Source organism: Leptinotarsa decemlineata, unplaced genomic scaffold (genome assembly GCF_025532065.1).
Source record: "Leptinotarsa decemlineata unplaced genomic scaffold, Ldec_3_MD MMD2_tig00026336_RagTag_RagTag, whole genome shotgun sequence".
NCBI lineage: Eukaryota > Metazoa > Arthropoda > Insecta > Coleoptera > Chrysomelidae > Leptinotarsa > Leptinotarsa decemlineata.
The window spans coordinates 3,614,998-3,635,208 of NW_027412692.1; the positions used below are offsets into that span (position 1 = coordinate 3,614,998).

At 33.3% G+C, this 20,211-nt stretch overlaps 2 protein-coding genes across 3 annotated transcripts in view; one reads left to right on the forward strand and one right to left on the reverse strand.

Annotated features, from left to right (window-relative positions):
* The window catches only part of Graf (GTPase regulator associated with FAK), a 184,301-nt gene extending 179,396 nt beyond the window's left edge, over positions 1-4,905 (forward strand). Inside the window, exon 16 of the mRNA XM_074183358.1 lies at positions 559-4,905. Coding sequence (XP_074039459.1) covers positions 559-650 — 92 coding nt within the window. The 3' untranslated portion in view covers positions 651-4,905. The remainder of the gene's footprint in view (positions 1-558) is intronic.
* The window catches only part of LOC111502166 (1-acylglycerol-3-phosphate O-acyltransferase Pnpla3), a 29,983-nt gene continuing 14,227 nt past the window's right edge, over positions 4,456-20,211 (reverse strand). The window contains exons 2-11 of one of the 2 annotated variants that reach the window (XM_023156175.2): positions 15,913-16,109; positions 13,958-14,182; positions 11,671-11,931; positions 9,712-9,887; positions 8,921-9,109; positions 7,360-7,517; positions 7,217-7,298; positions 6,939-7,122; positions 5,439-5,583; positions 4,456-5,029 (exon numbers count right to left, since the gene is read on the reverse strand). In XM_023156175.2, the coding sequence (XP_023011943.1) occupies positions 4,803-5,029; positions 5,439-5,583; positions 6,939-7,122; positions 7,217-7,298; positions 7,360-7,517; positions 8,921-9,109; positions 9,712-9,887; positions 11,671-11,931; positions 13,958-14,182; positions 15,913-16,109 (1,844 nt within the window). In that variant the 3' untranslated portion in view covers positions 4,456-4,802. The remainder of the gene's footprint in view (positions 5,030-5,438; positions 5,584-6,938; positions 7,123-7,216; positions 7,299-7,359; positions 7,518-8,920; positions 9,110-9,711; positions 9,888-11,670; positions 11,932-13,957; positions 14,183-15,912; positions 16,110-20,211) is intronic. The other variant, XM_023156176.2, reaches the window with a different exon arrangement.

The following is a 20,211-nucleotide window of genomic DNA, read 5'->3' on the forward strand; positions in this document are numbered from 1 at the left end:
CAAAAATTAAACTTAAATATTGGAAAAACATAAGCATACTCGGAGTTGAATGGTGGGACGGTCGCCGGTTGGGTTGACTTGGATGGTTTGCTCCACTCACTCAATCTTCAGCTGTGTGAACTGGTGGCTCGAACCGCAAGGCGTAACGATTGATTTTCACTTTTGAGAGTTGTCATTCATAGGGGTACGACAGCTGGTTAACAAAAATGCAGTTTTTTTATAGATTTTGAACGGATACTTGCGATTTTCCAATTTATTAGTTGTGACTCTTTTCTTAATGGCTGCAGCAACCTTCCGAATAGGTTGAAGAATATGTCTTAATTTGTGTCTTTGAGTATTATACTCTGTATTCCTGTGTACATTATTTTTTTACCCAATAAATCAAAGAATTCCATTCAGATGTTTATTCCAAAATCAACTGATGAAAAAAAATCACAGTTTCTATTTGAATACAATATCTAATTCTACTTAAAACTCAGTCATTTCTCACTGTCCCACTTTCAACATATTTCTGTTGAATTTTCATTCTAATACAAAATTCTGTGTGTTTTTTTACAGTTAAATCATCTCCCGAACCAGGATGGTTGGAAGGCACCCTGAATGGTAAAACTGGTTTGATACCAGAAAATTATGTTGAGATCCTCCCTTGACAGAGCGGATCGTTAACGAAAATCTCCACTTCTCTCCGTCATGGCCTCTGTAGAGCCTTACATCTCAACAATTCTCAGCCTGACGTGACACACAATCCAAGATTAAGTAGGCATAGGCAGAGCTTAGACAGTACTAGGGCTTTGATGAGACAGTCTAGCATAGATAGAAAAAGCTCTACTTAGACCTGTAAGATTTGCCAGTGGTTCAGAAAATTTAGTAGGTAAGAGAAGAGTGATTTCAAAAATGCTGCATATTTGAAACCTTCAATAATGAAATGTATTAATTCTGTGAAAGATTTTTAGTCCTGACGCGCATATTTCTGAAACATTGTTTATTAAAAAAATGTATATAAGTATATATAAATTTTTAAGAGTTGTAATTTTTAATATAAAATTATAGTTTTATTGACCGGAGTCATTTGAAATATGTAATATTCAGGTTCTAAAATTATTGATATAATTTTGACCACTCACATTCCATAATAATTCAATTCAAAACATCAGTATTATAAATGTGCAAACTTCCAAAATTGTCACTTTTTGAAATTTTTACAAGCAATCAACTTTCAGTAAAAATTTTACCAATTTGACTGAGACTTTCATTGTTACGGCATTTTTTTTCCAGAGATATTCATTATTCATGAGTCTAATGCCTATTTCTCTTCATTTTGAATAAGAACGATATGGGTTGTCCCAAATCTTATTCTGTCGCCCAAAAAAAAAAATACCAAAACAGTAAGAATGTGCTTATAAGTTCAGACGGATAATTATTAAGCTATAATTGCCAATTTGGATTTCCAACTATGGCTGTGGCTAATCAAAAGAAGAAATTCGTTAGAAACAACAAATTTTCTTAGGGAACTGCTGGATTCTTCTCTGACAGAGCAAGTGTTGGAACAAATTTGATACAAAACCGAAAAATAAACAATGTTTCTGAAATTGCATCATCAATAGTATCCAAACATATCAAAGAAACATCCAATAGTACCAAAAAATCTCTAAAATATCGCAAATGATGAATTATGTCCAGAAAGTATATATGATATATAAATATATGTATATTTTAGATGTATATATTGTATCTATGTGCACATATATAATCCAGATGATTGGCCCTGAATTAATTTTATAAGCTCCACTGTAAAAACATTTTACATTTTCTCGCACAGAAATGGCCAAGTTTTTATCAAGTGTTAATTTGAATTCCAGTGTTTTGAATTTGAATAAGAATAGATGTAACAATTGTGTTAATCTAGCCATGGCAAATTCGGGTTATATTATGAAATATTAATATTTATTTATCATATTTATCAAACTTTAGGAATATTTTCAGTTCGACATGAATAATAATCTAGTAGAAATTCAAAGGTATCAGCCATTTTGTTCTCCAAATATCAATCTTTGAAAGTTTGAGGCATTGAAAATTCCAGTGCTTTGATAATAAAAATAAATGAACATTACAAAATCTCTGAAACTAGTGTTATAAATGATGACAAAATCAATATTACAGTTTGTGATGGTGAAGTCTAGGTGTAGGTATAGTTATTAAAGTATAATTTCCACTAAATCAGAACGCCAAAGACATTTCCAGTGGAAGAAGGGTACTCACAGGTGTTTGCAAGAGCTTTCTCTGATTACACCAGAAAGACTAAGTTGTATATAGAAAAACTTCCATGAAAGAAAATAAGAAACAAAAAATAGTATTCAAAAAGTCAACCGCATGGCTAAATTAACCGTTGTCTCCAATTAACCATCATGAACTTTATAATGATAGCTTTAATTCTTATTCGAAACACTGCGTTACATTTTTTTAGAGTTATACACGTTCTGTGATAGTTCAGACTGGCACACTGATAGAAATTATATATCTTGTATATTGCCATAATATACATACACCATAGCATAGTTGTATATACCTTTCATTTTTATCGGAGGGGATTTCATGTTTTTGTGTTGATGAATACCTTGGAGTTTTATATTGTTTCAACGTTGACGAGAAATTCACATATTACTTCAATGCATTAGTAATGGTGTGCCATTTTTCTCAGTTTAGCCTGTACAGCAGATGTTTAGAGAATAAAAAATTCATTTTTATTTTTTGCATAGTTTCACGAATTTTCAACGAAGAAACAACTTAACAAAGTTGATAACAAGAGTTAGTTATTCCATATAAACATTGATGATATCCGGATAAAAAAAATGAGTGAAATTTCGCTTTTTGGACTCGCTCTAGTATTGAAAAAGTTTAATTCAACTTGAATATTTTTGTCCGCTGATCACGAATCTCGAGTTGAAATTTGGCACTCCGCTTTACTTTCGGAGATAGGACCACTAAAGTATCAAAAATCGATAATTTCAGAAACTTACTTTCAAAAATAATTTTGCGAGTGATTCCTTCTTTTCAAGACCTCATGCTGTGGATCTTTATTCACTTGCTACTTCTGTTTTTTCCATACAAATATTTTACTTTCTCAAAATGTTCTTTTTCAGAAAACTATATGATATGTTATGAAGGAGCATATGCATGCCTGGAGGAAAAAATATTGAGAAATTTCAAGTGTACTGACATTTCGTTGAAAATTTGTGAAAATATCTGGGTTTTCAATTTATTTATGTTTAGATGATTTTGTACATTTGATAAATACCTGTTATGTTGTCTTTTGTACATTCGATAAAAACCTGTTGCGTTGTTTTTTTGCTTTGGTCATCTTTTATCAAATACAATTCTGAGCAAATGTCAATCAGTTGTTCATAAATGAAAATCAAGATATAATAATATATTTCAGGCCTGGATTCAATGTGAAAGATTGTTATTCAAACAGGGAATAAGTTTTCGGTATCTTGGTATAAAGGCATGATTGACAGGTTCAGTAAAAACTCTTGAAAAAAGGAAACAACTTATCAATATAGCAATATGTAATAAGTACCTATAGATTTAATGGGACCATTCCCTAATGTAACACCAAATTCTCATATCATAAATACACCTATTGTTTATGAAGTTACCTTCTCTTTAGTTTTTTATATTTTCTTATAGATTTTCAGTTATTCTTTTATAAATAACTAGGAATTAGTGTGTGACGAGCAAGGGCTTTGATAAGAAGATGGTGCAAGATGAATTCAAATATCTCTTTATGGGTAGTTGCTGGCTGACCTCATGATTTCAATAATACAAATGAAATGAAATTATTTCATTTCTAATCAAGTATAATTTGGTTATAACCAAGTTATTCAGATTATTTAATTCAGTGTCTTGAAAATATACATTTGAAAAATATTTATAATTCTTATTCAACAGAAAATTTAGAATGGATGAGAATTTTTAATTTTTTTAACCTGTCAACCCATATCTCCTTGCACCAACTTTTCAAATTTGGACAATGGTTTCATGTTTATCCATATATCCTTTCAATATACACATTTATTTGTGATATTTTTATGTATGTTCACCATTAATATATTCTATTGTACAATTTGGTTGCAAATAAATAATATATTTCTATTCTTTGAATTATCATATATCTGTAGGATATTTATGTAATGTATATATTTTATTCAGTTGTTAATACGTTTTACTTCATCTTATGTGTAATTGTCATAATTGTTGTATTATTTATGAATAAAAATATAGTGAAAATTGGTCTATTTTACTAATCGGGCATCTACATCGTTATGACCTTAATAAAAGTTATTAAAAAAGTCATGCGCGTGTTTGCTTGAAGGTTGAATTTGCTAGGTATTATTGAAAATTTAAAAGAACAAGAGGACCTTGGACGTCAGATAAGTATGATGAAAAAAAAAAAGAGAAAAAAATGTAAAATTTACTTTTTAACATGTAACACTTCACATAAAATATATTTCTTCCTTAACAAATGCCACTATGATAATTTAAATATATTAATTAAAACGGTCATAATAATAATACTTAAATATATCAGTTACAGTATAAAAATATACACTAATCCATATCACATTTGTCGATTGATTTTGCTACTGAAGTTTTTAAGTGATGTACAGAAATTTCAACACTTCAATCGGTACAAAACAACCTCTTGTGGTAATCTCTCACGATATAACCAAACGAATAAATTCATTTTCCAAGCTACTTCTTGTTTTCAACATAAACTCTTGTAAAAAAAATGAATACAGCATCTACGTATTCATTTCAGATGTGAAACCTGGAACTTTGTTTTTATCAGCACACTCTTGACTGATTAGTATCGGTCTCTCAGATTCAGGGCGATGATCATTATTATTGTTGCAAAATTGATCCTCTTCTGGTTCATCTACTCTTACAGAGCCAGTCCATTCACTTTCTGGATCTGAGAAAATGGCAGCATCTCTATCGATAATATCTTCCAATTCATATTCCGACATTTCTGGAATGAGAAATATTTTAGAAGTTAGGTGGGAAAAACTATTTTCTGGGTTTGTTGGCCGTAGTCTGCAGGTTTTTATGCTTGTCTTTTCGCCTACGACTGTGATAGACATCAAAGGAAATGGATGAAATTCTCGGATTGTTCTCACAGCAGATACTACATTGTTGGAATTTGTCTCCAGTTTCCAATAATGTTATAACTGCTGTAAGAACAACCCCAGCACTTCATTCATTACCTCTTCGCTTTTGATAATGTCTACCGCAGTTGTAGACCAAACGTTACTCATAAAACCTACAGACCACGGTAAACAAACTTGGAAAATGGCTTTGACATTGTTGTGAAAATTCTTTGATTTTCTACACTAGTTGGTCGTCATGATTTGTTTCAAACAAAGAAAAGTATTACTTACCTTCATCTACATTTTGTTGTCCATGCCAAGCTGATTCATCCCATTCTTCGTCAAACTCTAGTTGTTGATTAGTGTCACGTTCATGTGAGGTTTGAACGATTGGAGAATCGCTGTCTGTTACGTCAAAGATTTCTGTTACTTTAACCTAAAAAAATAGGAAATTTCAACCTCATGATTGACTGCCCAGTCATGTTTTTACACTTGTACTGTATGTGAATATTATGAGATCTCATAAACAGTAGGAGATGTATTTTCAACTTGCAATGTTATATAATTAATTTTTTTTTCAATACGACAATACTTTGATGATTTGATGATCATCAAAAAAATATTTTTTTTTCATTTTGACCCTGGGAGTCAAATAGTAATAAAAATATGCGTATTTTAAAAAATTAAGTGGTACTAACCACAAGTTCAAATGTATTTTAATTCCAAAAAACAAAATAACACATTGATAGTTAGTTTTCAGTTTAGAAGAAGCTGTAGAAAAAAATTGTTTTCGCTGGTATTTTTTACACTGTTCTCTGAATAACAATAATAAAATCTGGCTACCTGTCCTCAATTTTACACAAACAAGGTCAGGTGATCCGAAGAAGAGAAATGATACCACGTCCACCTATTTTTCAATAAAAATTAAGTAATGGTGTTTTCCTAATTTGAAATAATGAAGCTTTCAAGAAATTTTGAATTTTATTTATAAAATTCACCAAAATAGAAGATACCAGCAAAAGTCAATACCTATGTCTAATTCTCCAATATCTTAACCTGTCAGAACTTTTATTATTGATTTCGTGAATGTGTAAATGAGAATTGAATTGGGAGAGATAAATTCATTCACAGTTTGACGTCAATACTAGATCATTTTTCTCAAACGATAACATGTACTCGAGTGACCCCCAATTAAACAATGCGAAAGCAGCGATGAAGGAGAGACAAATGTTAAGTTTGAGAGTGAGACTTGCCTCCATTCAAGGGATTATCAAGGTCGTAATAAAAAAAAATATTTATTTGAACTCTCAGGAATATCGAAAAAACGATTTTAAATGAATGAATATTATATGAACACTACCAATTAAAAAAATATTACAAAAAATATAGGTCCTTATTAGAAATTTCAAAATTGCAGGTGCCCTTTGGTTGATGATACTGTATGAAAATTCTGTAATCCAATTCTAAAAGTACAATGAATTTTGAAATTTTTGGTTCTCTCATTATATCTCCGGAACTAATTAAGCTAGAGTCGATTAATCGATATCATTGAATAGTATCCAAAAATAGACAACTTCACCACCATAACTTGACCTACTTTGTATCTCTTACTGTTTGTGAAATCCCCATGCATAGATTCGAATTTGAATAGCCCTGTTATAAACTGTATAAACAACAGCGGACCGGATCTCGTTAGAATAGGTTTAGAATCGGCCTCATTAGGCTGTAATGTTTTCCAGGTATTCTAGAGTATTTAAGAAGGACCTCGTGATAACTTCCATTTTCACCTACCTTATTATTTTCATCTAAATAATAGTAAGCCATAACTGCTTCTTGCTGTGAAGTAACTTGCAAAATATGTTCGAAAGCGTCATTGTCCATCGTGTCACTCCTGTTGACCTTGAAACTCGGCTTCCTTTGCAATATCTCCTTTGTATTGAATTTACGAGCTGGACTTTGAGTCAATGGAATATCACTGAAAATTATCAATGGATTAATTCTCATTGTCAGCGAGTTTATCTCCAAACTTGATTGAAAACAAAAATGATGACATATCATCCATTACTCACCTTCCATCCAAGTTGAGGGTGAAGTTCAAGTTCACTTTGTTCTCGGCGTTCACATCTTGACAAGATTCTACGTCGTATTTATCTACAAAAACAAATATGAATTTATTAGTCGGTCCTTTAAATAAGAATAGTGCAGCACTTACTTCCGCCATATTCGGTTATGGCAAGCTGGCAGGAGATTTTCGCACTGATTTGTTGCCTCTTTCTGTTCACTCTGTTAAGTAGATGGTTCAATTTATCCATTAGGATCTTACTCACGTCCCAGACACCATTACCGACCTGCGGAGCGGCTATCATGAACCTAAAATTGATAATATTGAATAAAACTGAAATTTACAAATTCTTGTCAGTTGAAGAACATTGACATGTTTGCCAAACATTGAAAAGTTGCTGAAAATAAAAACAAAGAGACATCTTGAAATATAGCATAAATGTCCAAGTTACAATTTTTGTTCAAAATTTTGGGTTCACAAATTCAAGAAAAATATTTCAAACCATATTCCTGAAATGAATTTTTTTGTCAGATTTAATAATATGTCAATAAAAGTTTGAATCACATTGTAAGACATCCACTTTCAACAATTTTAGAAATTATTTTTAGCTGCGGATTTTTTTGAGAAAATATAGATTTCCTTGCATGTGTCACTATTTCCTTATAAAAATATTAATAATAATCAATACATATGCCACAAATATCCCTTCACTATGAATCTTAAACTATTTTTACTGACACTAGTTTTGTTGTCACTATATATTTGAAAAAAAAACTTGTTTGCCTAAAACTTAAAAATCCCTTTGGTGATTTTCATTCGGTTTTCACCAATGAATGGAGTGATTCCTATATATTATGTCGAGTTTGTTGACCATTGGGTATATCGACAAATCAGCAGTAGCATAGTGAAGGAATCCAAGCTATCACATTCAAAGAGACTCAAGTCTTAGACTGAGTTATTATCCAAGACTATGTATGGAGGCGATAGAAATTCAGAAACACAGAAACAATATGTTATAAATAATGATTGAGTTGTCGGCTAGTCACTCCCAAAGGTTTTCTAGATCCTAAATTTGCAGCATTTAGTCTCCTTTCTATTGTGGTGAGAGAGATTGCTCTACAGTATGTCCTTGGAAAATTATTTCGTAGAACTGTCATTATAGATCAATTTTGACATGTGAAATTTGTTCAATACTGTTTCTTCTTGTTCAGCTGTAACCCAAGAAAGACAAGGGCTGTCTCAACATTACCTGTTTTATGGTACAAATATTATTTGTCTTAGAGAGGTGCATGGGATGTTTAATCGATTTAAAATCGCACAATTAGATAAGCCCTTATCATTGTTTTTCAACAGATAAGACTTTTTTCAATATAATTTTTTAAGAGCATGTTCCAAATGAGCGAAGAATTTATAAACACACACATTCGTTTATAGAGGGATATGCCAAGTATTTGACGATATCTTTGGTACAATAGTCTTTTATGAAAACCACTCACCAAAACGCAAAATATTATTCAATTGTTACGACTCTAGAAAGTATTTTGGACACAATATTTTTTTGAAATAACCTGCCTGTGGTTTGAAATATCTTCCTGACAATACATTGTGAACTAAAAACGATACACGCATCATCTCCTTGTTTTTCTTATCCAAGGACTCAATTCAAAAACGCCACAGGAAAAAACATAAACAAAACTAAACGACTATTCACCTTCTTTCTGTGAACAAATGTTGATGGCATGCATATGAAGGGGTGGATAGGATGGCATTTCCGAGCAATTCAAACTGGTATGACTTATTCTCAAAGTGACTACCATTAAAGCTTTGGAAATCGAAGTTAGCAAACTTCCTATAAATGACTTTTGGACTTGATTGGATGCTATTAGGTAATATCTGCAACCTGCAAATTGTGTTAGTGAACCAGGCACCAATTAAAGCGAAAATGAGGCATAACAAGTTTACAAAATGAAAGTATATTTTCAATTCGGATAAAACCAAAGGATAAAGTGCAATGAATGAGGGAGTTATACAGACTGAGTATAATAATTTTGAAAAGTAAATGCAATGAATTGGAAAAAGTATCTATCAGAATTTTTTGTACTGTACAAATATGATGAAGAAATTGTAAGTTATTCTTTTGCGATTCATCGAATCTGATCTGTTTTAATTACTAGAGATATATAATTATCTTATCAATTAACAATGATACTTAGGAGTTTATCTCAAAAGTGTTCGATGAACCACACTGATCAACTTGAATTGACTAGGTTTTTTACGGAATTGTCTCTAAAAATGTACCGAATTTCACACTTTGTACGATTAATGCCAAATCAGCATTTAACTTCTTTATTCGATGCAATTATCATAAAACTATATCAGTTACTTTAATGAATGATCCTCCGTTCATGATTGATTACAAAATGGTAAGCTAAGGGGTTAACAGCAATGCACTGATACACAAAAGCATACAGAAATCGCATTCAATATTGCAAAAACACTTACTTTGTGAATGTAGCGTACACGACATCTGCTGGTAGGGTATACGGAAGCGTGATCACTGATAGCAACTTCATCCCTCGGTGTTTGAAGAGCCAGTTCAGCAAACCGTTATTAGCTTTGTCAATGGCCTCTTGAAATTTGCTAAGTACTGATTCAGGAACATTAGATACCAATGCTTCCTGAAACAACGACAGAACATTTTTCAGACAGCTGTCAAGAACAGAGACAGAACCTAGTCATTGCAATATCAATTACAAACATTATCGAACACTTTAGCAAAAATGTTCATTTTCATGACATATGTCATAGGGGCTGTTCAAGTATTACGTAAGCATATTTATTAGAATTATTCACCCCCCCCCCCCATCCTCCTTCTCAGCAAAAGTAAGGAAAGCTCTTACCCAATCCTCCTATGCTCAGGTAAACATTGTTATATGCATTTTTCATTTTTCAAACATAGACCATGTCTGGGGTGACCAATTTGTAAAGAAGTAAATAACTACTGCTGACGTATTCACCATCTAGCCCCGCCCGCCCCCATGTCATCAAAAATAAGCAAAGCAAAGACTCCCCCGCCCCTCTATAGTGCTTACGTAATATTTGAATAGCCCCATATCCACTGATTTTGAAACAAAAATCAAACACAATGAGGGTTCAAATCATTAACTTTTTTCGAGTGTCTTAGCCACGGTATAGCAGGTTTTTAGTCCTGACGTTTCGTCTACAACTGCGACAGGCATTATCAAAGGCAATACGGTAATGATCGAACTGATCTACTACTGATATTTATAATGAGACTGGAAGTTAGATTTCTGCTTGTTTTTATACCTGCTCTAATGTTTGAAGGCCTATCATATGAAATCAGACAAATCAAAATTCTAAATGTATTCAAAAGAAAGTGTTATCATTATGTGATCACCAATTTTACAATATCTCCTTAGCTTATACTATTGAAGTATCATCATTATTATTAAAATATCTGAACTACTTTGAATAAAACCTCTATTACAGGAAACACTAGGCAAAATTTTTGAAACGTTTTTTTTTCAATATCACCTGCATTCAATTAAAAAATTCAAAGCAGGTTATGAATCTTCAGGATCCTTTGGTAGTTGGAGACAAAAAACCCCAACTGGGGATTCACTAGAATTCTAGAGGAATACAAATTACAAAGTACAAAGTAGTAACTTCACTCATAGACGTTGATGGAGCGATCAGTTAAGAATTAATGAACATTTGTTAATGTACAGTTATGAATATAATAGTATTTTATTTTACAAGGTTTCTTGGGAAAATAAATCGTTACCATCTCACATCAAGGTACAATTGGAAAAATATGTCCACTACAAAATTACATTCCCATCTTTTTGATTTGAATAACACCAAATTTATTTGGGAATTTAACCTAAAAAATATAGAAGTAACTTGTTTACACATTTTCCATAAAAGATCTGATATGTTGAAACATAATAAATGTGTACAGTTCTTCTTGAAGTAGGCCCCAAAGCATACATTTATTTTTTCAATTTGACTGCTTTTTCATTTTTATCTTGTCCAACTCGGCTTATTTTTATTTCTGTAGATATACAAATAGTTGAATTTTATTCAGTGGCTAATTGGTGAAAGTAATACCTTTCAAATTTTGATCATGTCGCCTTAAGTATCTTAATCCCCTTAGAACATGTCCCACATTTAACTGAAAACATTGCTTACATGAAACTATAATGAAAAACATATGATTAATTCAATAATTTATTCAACTGAACTGAATTAGTTGAATCATACTTAATTATAAAACTGGTTCAACATTTGTTATGCAGAAATACATGTTTTGATGAGCCATCACTAGTAATCAAGTTTTCTCCTTGAATGTTGATGTTTATAACCGACCCCAAATTTCATTTATTTCATTCAACTGCACTATTATACACAATCTATGTTATTAACTAAAATGAAACTTACCTGCATGTGCAATTTACATTCTTTACATTGAGGGTCATACTCCAACTCTTCCTCGGATGTTTCGGAAACTACGAACGTTGATTGAACAGCAAGACACCTGGTACAATTGATAAGGTTGTTCCTGTGTAGAAATCTGAGAGCATCATCGAATCCTTGCTTGCACATGTTCGACAAAACTTCTGGTTTCGGAGGAAACAATATCCTTAACATTCTGTATATATTGTGTTTTGAAAGTTCAATGCTGGTATTCGCAACATTAATCTGAAATAAACAAATTATTTAATACATTCTTGTGGAATATTGATGTTATTGGGTAGCTGTGACACACAAAGGACAATAATAATACGCCTGTTTATATTGAAAGGGGTATAGTTTAAAGAGAGATTGATTTTTGAGAGACAGGTTTTGGCTTTCTACTTCTCCGTTTTTATACAAAAAAATGAGGGAATTTTTCAAAGAAAGAAATAAAGCAATTGATTTTAAAATGAACTCTTCCCAAAGACGTGTAGATCATACAAAGAAGTAACTTTCAGACACAAACTGGAAGATAAAGTCCTCTCCAAACAACTACTTTCATTGAAACATTGAAATACACCAAAGTAAAAATACTTTCGAAACAACTACTTTTATATGAACATTTAATTATACAAAAAACACTATTTCCTATTCAGTTTGTACCCCCAAACATTCGTTATGGAATTGATTCAGATATCATTCACAGGATTGCTACACAATATTTTATATGTAAGAGGTAATATTTCACTTACATGGATCAATCTCTATGGCGGACATCGATGTTTCGGAATGAGACACTTGTCTTATTGTCTCTTCAGCATCAATCTGGATAACATTACAAGATAAAGCACTCAATCCATTCATAAAATTAAGACCTCATGTCACGAATTAATAAAATGTACTCATGTCACAGTTTGCTTTACCCTCTGGCAAATGAAAGCCACAATATCGTTGAAAATTTTCAAATTGGCTTGATTTGGATTCATACAGGCATTAATGAGTTATGGACTAATGTTTTAGGATACTTCAAAATAATAATAAGTCTATCTAGACCACTCTGTCAAGATGGTTGTTCTGATTATTGGAGTACTTGGTGGAATGGTGCCCTCTCTACTCTCAAATCTTAAAATCAAATAGGCTTGCCGTAATAAGGCAGAAATCTTAGCTGGACAGATGCAGAAGGCCGTCATTCTTGACTCACTGCGCTTGCTCAGGGCACATGATTCTCGGAACCAATGATCACTTACCCCACGGTGTGGGGAGTGGTCGTTGGTTGATAATGCTGGCGCGCTCTCCCGAATGTATCGAGGGGCTTCGGGGATAGGGCCTGACCAGCGCACACTACGGTGAAAATAATAATAATGGCTTTCATTGATGGTTCCATACAATTACAACCAATCAAATGGCAATATTCAATATCTGCGTATGATAAATCAAACAAGAAAACTCATTACGAAGAACTGGAAACCTCAAAGTGAATTTCAACAAAGTGAAAGTAAAACTAGTAAGATACAACCAAAATGCAAACTACTTAGACTGAACTATAGTAGAAATATGATATAGACAGAGGCTCCTTTAGTTCGTTTTATTGTCAATCTGTCTTTATATCTTTTACAATATTAGCTTTTATAATGAATTAAAATTCTCCAGTGTAAGAATCTGATTAGGGGAGATACATTCACAGAAGAGACTTTACTTCAGATTTCTGGATATTACTGGCTCAATTGCCGACAAGTTCTTGAAAAAAATGTTCCAGTGGTTTATTGAGAAATTACTCTAGTAATGATGTGAAACTTATGTAAGAAGAACGTATAGACAGAAATCAAACCTTTTAATGTGATCTACCCCGTACATATAAATGAGAGAGATTCATGGTTCTCATATATTTCAAATGTAATTTGTTTTAGAATATTGCAAAGATTTAGTAGGTTTACAAAGACCTGTCTTTTGACATATCGAGATATTTTGCAACAAAATTTTATAGCATTTTGCATAATTTTCGGAATTTAACCAAGACCGTTTCCTAAAAATTGGATTAGCAGAACCCTAATTTTCTACTCTGTGTGGTATGAAAAGACAATTTATCAGTTCAAAATAACCATAAAAGGGAATTCCTTTCAATAATCATTATTGTCAATAAAGTTATTGTTCTCATTCAATACATGATTAATAATTTTGAAGGCCATTTAATAATATTTACTCTGATTCAAAGTACATTCACCTCCTCAATGAAAAAAACTGTAAATGCAAGAGATAGTAAATGAATACTCACATGGAAGAGCTGAGAACTGTCATCTCGAGGGCAGATGTCACTTTCGCCGCAAAAGGGACTAACAGTTATGGTATTTTCATCTAATGTGGGTAGATTATTGCTGGCACCGCCGTCCATATATCTTACACCTTTGAATTTTGGTGGTAACAGGCCTGAGAAGAACGGAATGAATGCCGAGGCTAAGAGAGCTTGGATGAGTTCATCTCTGCTATCGAAATGGGATAACTGAAATGAAAAAATATAGGCATAAAAAGACATCTTAGTACAAATGCGAAGTATTTTTTGAGGTACAACATAACATGGCGATTAAAAAAACTCTACACAGTCCCTTGAGTAGGTAATTATATGTGTACTGTTTTATTATCATTACCTGGTAGATTTGTTCAAACGAGAGAAATGTTGTTTGTCATATAAAAGTTTGTGATTTCGTGGTCAATATTTTATTAAAATAATAATTGTGAAACTATTACACTACTAAAAATGAGCATAGCCATTTCTTCAACTCCAGAATATTTAAACTACTACTATATACCGAGGGGTTTATAGTAGTAATTTACGAATAGCGCCAACATGGTTGGTTGAGCAAACATCGAGAAATGTTCGCAGTTCTAGTGTGTGAGAGCAGTGTCCGTGCGGAAAATGCTTGGCAGAAACACCTGGTACACAGGCTAGTCGAAAACTGAACATAGGAGGGAAGCTCAAGTGTACAGTGCATGCAGAAATTTGCGTTATCGCTTCCCATTCGGTCTATACACATCTGTCTTTCAGGTGTATGCAATTTTGGGATGATAACATTGAAAAGAAAAGAATCCTGGCTAGTAGAACATGGTCGAATAGATCTTGTAGTGCCAAACGCTTCGTATCCTACTGTGGCAGACATCTTCAGTGGTGTATCAGGTAGTATCTGGAGCTAACACCATTTGTTGATACTACAAATTCCATTCGATCAACTAACCCGAATTTTGTGCTCTCTATTCGTGACGACGGTCGTGAAAGACCCTAATGTTCTTATAAGGAATATTAATTTGAGACCTCAACGATATGAGCAGAACAATGTTCTTATAGAGGGCCAGCCTCCACCCACGTCAATGATAAATTAATAGTGGAATTAGAGTTAATCTCAGCATCTCAGGCAACAAAATAGCTGATGAGTATCTAGACACGAATCAACAACATATATGGCCATGAAGCAGTTGTGGTATGGAACCAGATCAGGAAATGGATCGATAAGAAACATAAAGACAACTGGGAGAATAGACACGGGAAAACCTTTATAAATATGGACCTACTGAGAAAAACTGTAAAAATATTTCAATGAAGCATGAAATAATTACAAGGCCTCTCACTGGATACTGCTCTAGGCAGGTCTTCACGTTTTATGGAAATGTGAGGCACTAGACCACAGGAGACAAGGAAGGAAGCAAATTTATTCATCTGGAATTATGGCCAGAAGTACGTGACTAAAATCAACAACGGACCTGCACAATCTTGTATGGGAAACAAGGTTGTTGGAATTGGTGTCATGGATCGATGGGAGAAAAAAAACAAAATGCCCAAGAGGCTGCAGTCTTTTCCCGAGTGTCTTGGAAGAAATGGACAAGTTGGACAGTTACCAAATAGCAAAAAACTATTTGTGTTGGGTAATTTTACCTAACCTAATAATTCCCCTTTTTGATGAATAATTAAAACTTGAAATAAAACATCAGCCATTACACCCTGATCAGTTAATACCACTTAGTTTAGTTTAATCATCCTCTTGGAGATGATCACTTGGTGATCGAAACACGTGCCGAGGTGTTGAAATAACGGTTTGGGGTTGGGAAAAACTCCATTAATATTTATTACTACACCAAAGGTTCCAAACAATGCATCACAAGTACCAACCACTTGTCAAATTCTAGATTAGGCGAGTCTTTTTGGCTATCTCACATAGAAAAATGGATATAGGCACTTACTACTACGTTTTTTCCATCCCACACCCTCGTCAGCGATACGTGAAGTTTGCCGGAACATCGAATATGCGCATCGTCTGGAAGAAATTTTTCTAGATTTTCCATAAGTAGTTTGTGTATATTGAATGATGGAGAGAAGGCTCCTAGAGAGCGACTTCGGGCTTCTGTTATCACTCGGAGGACATCGCTGGTCATATCACCTGAAAAAAAAATCGTTCATATAATTTTCAAAATTAATAGAAATTAGAATATAATGCTTCAAAGGAGTATTTTTTCAATCTTTAGATCTGAATAATCAACATTGAAGAAGAATACATATTGCGATCTCAGAAATAGTAGAAAATACGAGACACAACCTCTGAGCAGTGCAAGTATAAGTTTAATTTTTTTTTTCGATATGTCCACGATCTACCAATAAAACTAAGATGAAAGACTTATTATTATTGATGGTGGGTCGGTAGCCGGTTGGGTTGGCGCGGGTAGTTTCCTTCATTCACTCAATCGACCACTGTGTGAAACGTTAGCTCAAGCCGCGTGGTCGGACAATCAATTTTCACTTCCTATCGTCTAACCCGTGCTAGAAATCGCACTTTAAAAAATAAGACCTCGTTATTCCTCAGCTCGAACAAGTTTGACTTTTGAGAGTAGTCGTTCGTAAGGGGACAGCAGCTGGTTAATGGAAAATATTTTAATAGGTAGGTAGAAACAAAAGTTCTTTGGAAACTTCAATTTCAAATGAAAAAAGTTCTGTTCGGGTTTCGTTAGCTTTTCCGGGTATTGTTCTCCACTATAAAATAAAGGCTTATATTTGGATCTAGTGATTTTTCATAGGTCCAGAATTATCTGGCGGATTTTTAGTCCTCTGCCGTTTTCCTTTTCGGTCCGATTAACTCACATTTTTACAATTACTTGTGCCATTGAGTCATTGTGTTTGTTTTGCTGTCCGTCTCCAGTTAAAAAATTATGTCTTCTGGATCATGGATTATCGCGCAAATATATGAGTAAAAGACAATATTTGAAACTGATAACTGGATCACATTTAAGACACAATCGTTTCTTATAAGCTGGTGATTGAGTTACACAGGGTGTTGTACATAATTACCGTTGTTTCCAGTATATTCGGTAATGCATTTTCACGAGATCGCTGCTTGCGTTTGATGTACAAGGTCCGGCTATTAAATAACGGGACTGCGCTCCTAGAGGGCGCCCTAGAGGGGTGGAAGAAAAAACGAGTAGTGCGTTGGGTATCTGGAAATCTTCTCTATTCGCGTCCCACAACACGTTTTCATCACTATTGTAGTATTTGTGTAGTAGCGGTTTGAGACGAACGTATTTTTTCTCGTGCCAAAAACCATGTGTGACGAAAAACAGGAGCAACGAATTAATCTCAAATTTCTCGTTAAATTGAAAAAACTCCAACTGAGTGCTATGAACTGTTGCAAGAGGCCTATGGGGACAATTCTCTATCTCGCGCGCGTGTTTATGAGTGATGTAAGCGCTTCAGTGAGGGCTGAAAGAGCAAGGATGTCCAAATCAAAATTTAAGGCAATGTTGATCGTTTTTTTTTCGACATTAACGGTATCGTAATGACTGAATGGATTCCAGAGGGTCAGACTGTCAACCATACTTACTATTTGTCGGTTTTGGTAACACTGCGAGAACGAGTTCGTAAGAAACGGCTCGAGTTGTGGAAGAACAACTCGTGGATTTTGCACCAGGACAACGCACCTGCCCATAACACGCTATCTGTGAAGCGGTATTTGGCCGATAAACGCACTCCAGGGCTCGAACACGCGCCGTACTCGCCAGAATTGGCACCGTGCGACTTTTTTTTGTTTCCGAAGATAACATCTGCTTCGAAAGGAACCCGATTTGAGTCGGTGGAAGCGGTAAAGCAGAAAATGGCAGAGCTCCTGAAGGCCCTCACCAAAGAATGTAGAATTATTTTTATAATAAAACGTCTCGTTATTTAATAGCCGGACCTCGTAAGTTGCCATGGTGACGATGTGACGTCACTATATGTTGTAGCGATGTCGAACCGCGCGCCCAGTGAAGTACCCAACTCAAGAAGTGTTCTTGAAAGGGATTTGTATACTTTGATAAACCTTTTCAAAATATCTGACGGTTCTTGTGTTGAAATGATAATTTGGACTGATGCTTGTTTTAGAAATACATATGTATTCATCGTAGCTTTTATCCACTCGATAAGAGGATTGAGAAAATAAATGATTTTCTTTGATGTTAAAATTAAACGATGACATAAATGGTTTCAAACCAAGTTTCAAGGAGAACGAAGCTATCGATACAAACGCTGATCAGTGATATTAGCAAATGAAAAAAAAAATATCGAACTTACGAAACATTAAAAACTAAATAATTTAAAACAGTTAGGTAATGATACTTGACCTTGATTCCAGTCCATGTAAGGTAAATTAAACAGGGAAATAGTTTTACTTGATCACTTGAGAAAAAAAACGATAATTTACACAACCTGTCTTATTGAAGTTGTTATGAAAAACGAAATGTAGAAATAGTAATGATTGAACAGAAGTTCGCTAACTGTACAACTTATAAGGGGAATGATATGCTCATACATGAGAACAAATCGTGATTATTTTCATTTATTGGTATCGATTATATGTAATGAAAGAAGATGAAAATCAGTTTTGGTGGCTTTTTTATTTCCAAGAGCTTTATTAACGTTTAGAATAAATCTAAAGCAAGCAACAATTTCTTCAATTCGGCTCAGCCTGTTCTATATTAAGATGAGCAAAAGTCAATTAACAACTTTGAAATTTCAACAACATTCATCAGTCACTGGCTTTCTCTAATAGGAAAGAGCAAATGACAGAAAAATTACATTCTTGAAAGCAAACGAAAGAAAATACCTTTTGTGGTCGTTTTCCTAATAGAGTTTTATAGAATAAGTCGTCGTCAATTAATATACGACATTCGAATCTGTATCTTATCTAGTCTTTTACTAATTGATTACCGAAACATATATCAATTAAGAAGGGAACAATTTCAAATTTGATCGATTGGTTTATTGATCATATAGAGTTTGAAATTATAATTTTAAATTTACGAGAGTATATAACTGAATATATAGCACGCATAAAAGAACATAGAAACAGTTTCCAGTTTCTAAAAAAATAAATTTAACGTTTGCTACTCACCTTCTTACAGAGGGACATGAGTGCAATCACGAACTCAAAACTATTCATTTCCAGAAGACAGGTATGAAACTTGACATTCTGGAAAGTATGGAAATCAATTGGTAAAAAATTCCCAATACCTAGTGAACAATTAAACGAGTTGGGTGGCCATTACTTATACTTTTCTCAATAGATAATCGTGCTTATGATTGTATCCCCTCTTTTCAGGTAGTTGAAAATTAGAATTCATTATCTGATCGGGCCGTAGATCATAGTGGTGCTTTCAGAATATAAAATCTTTCAATCTGAAAGTAGTTGTTCAATATTGTATAGCGAAACACGTGTCGCGGTTTTGTAAACCTTTTACAAATCTCATAAGTGAGTTTTAGATATGGATTTTCATCAAGTATCGGCCAGTTCCATTCAACTTTTCATGGATTCGTCAAACTCGCCTTAACTGAACGTAACCGCAATGTATGAATCGTTGTGATATTTTATGATAAAAATTCTTCCTTGTTTACATGTCATACATGCTCAAAGACTCATCATTATCATTTATTTAGGGAAGCTAAATTTGTGTTATTGTAGTGATTTTTCATTTCCTGTGTTTTTGTTTCAATATCTTCATCCTGATAATATATAATAATAATAATAATGTTTATTCTCTTAATATAGATAAAAGATATACAGGGAGCATCGCCGAAGGGGTGTTCCTTGTACGCGATATAGCCATATCAGTAAATAATAAAAAATAAAAATTAGTACATATGAGGTAAATTGAAATTAATCATAAGAAGTAATATAAAATTATTGTTAAAAAATTATTTAAATAAATATATAGATAAATAAATTATAAAATAGTGCTTACGATCAGGCTAATATTTACAGTAAGTTCAGCGACAATGGTTATTGACGGTTGAACGCAAAATATAATATTTTGTATGTGATAAAATGACCAATAAAATAGTACAGAATGATAAGAACAATAGCTTGAGTAAAGTAATTATGTTACATGGAAGTTTCTGAAAATACCCGTTATGTTCTTAACATTTGTTTTTCTTGTGTGTTTTTTTCTGGGGGGGGGGAGTTTATTGGGGGGCAATTTTGTTTATATATTTTTTAAATTTATTTTGATTAACCAGCTTAT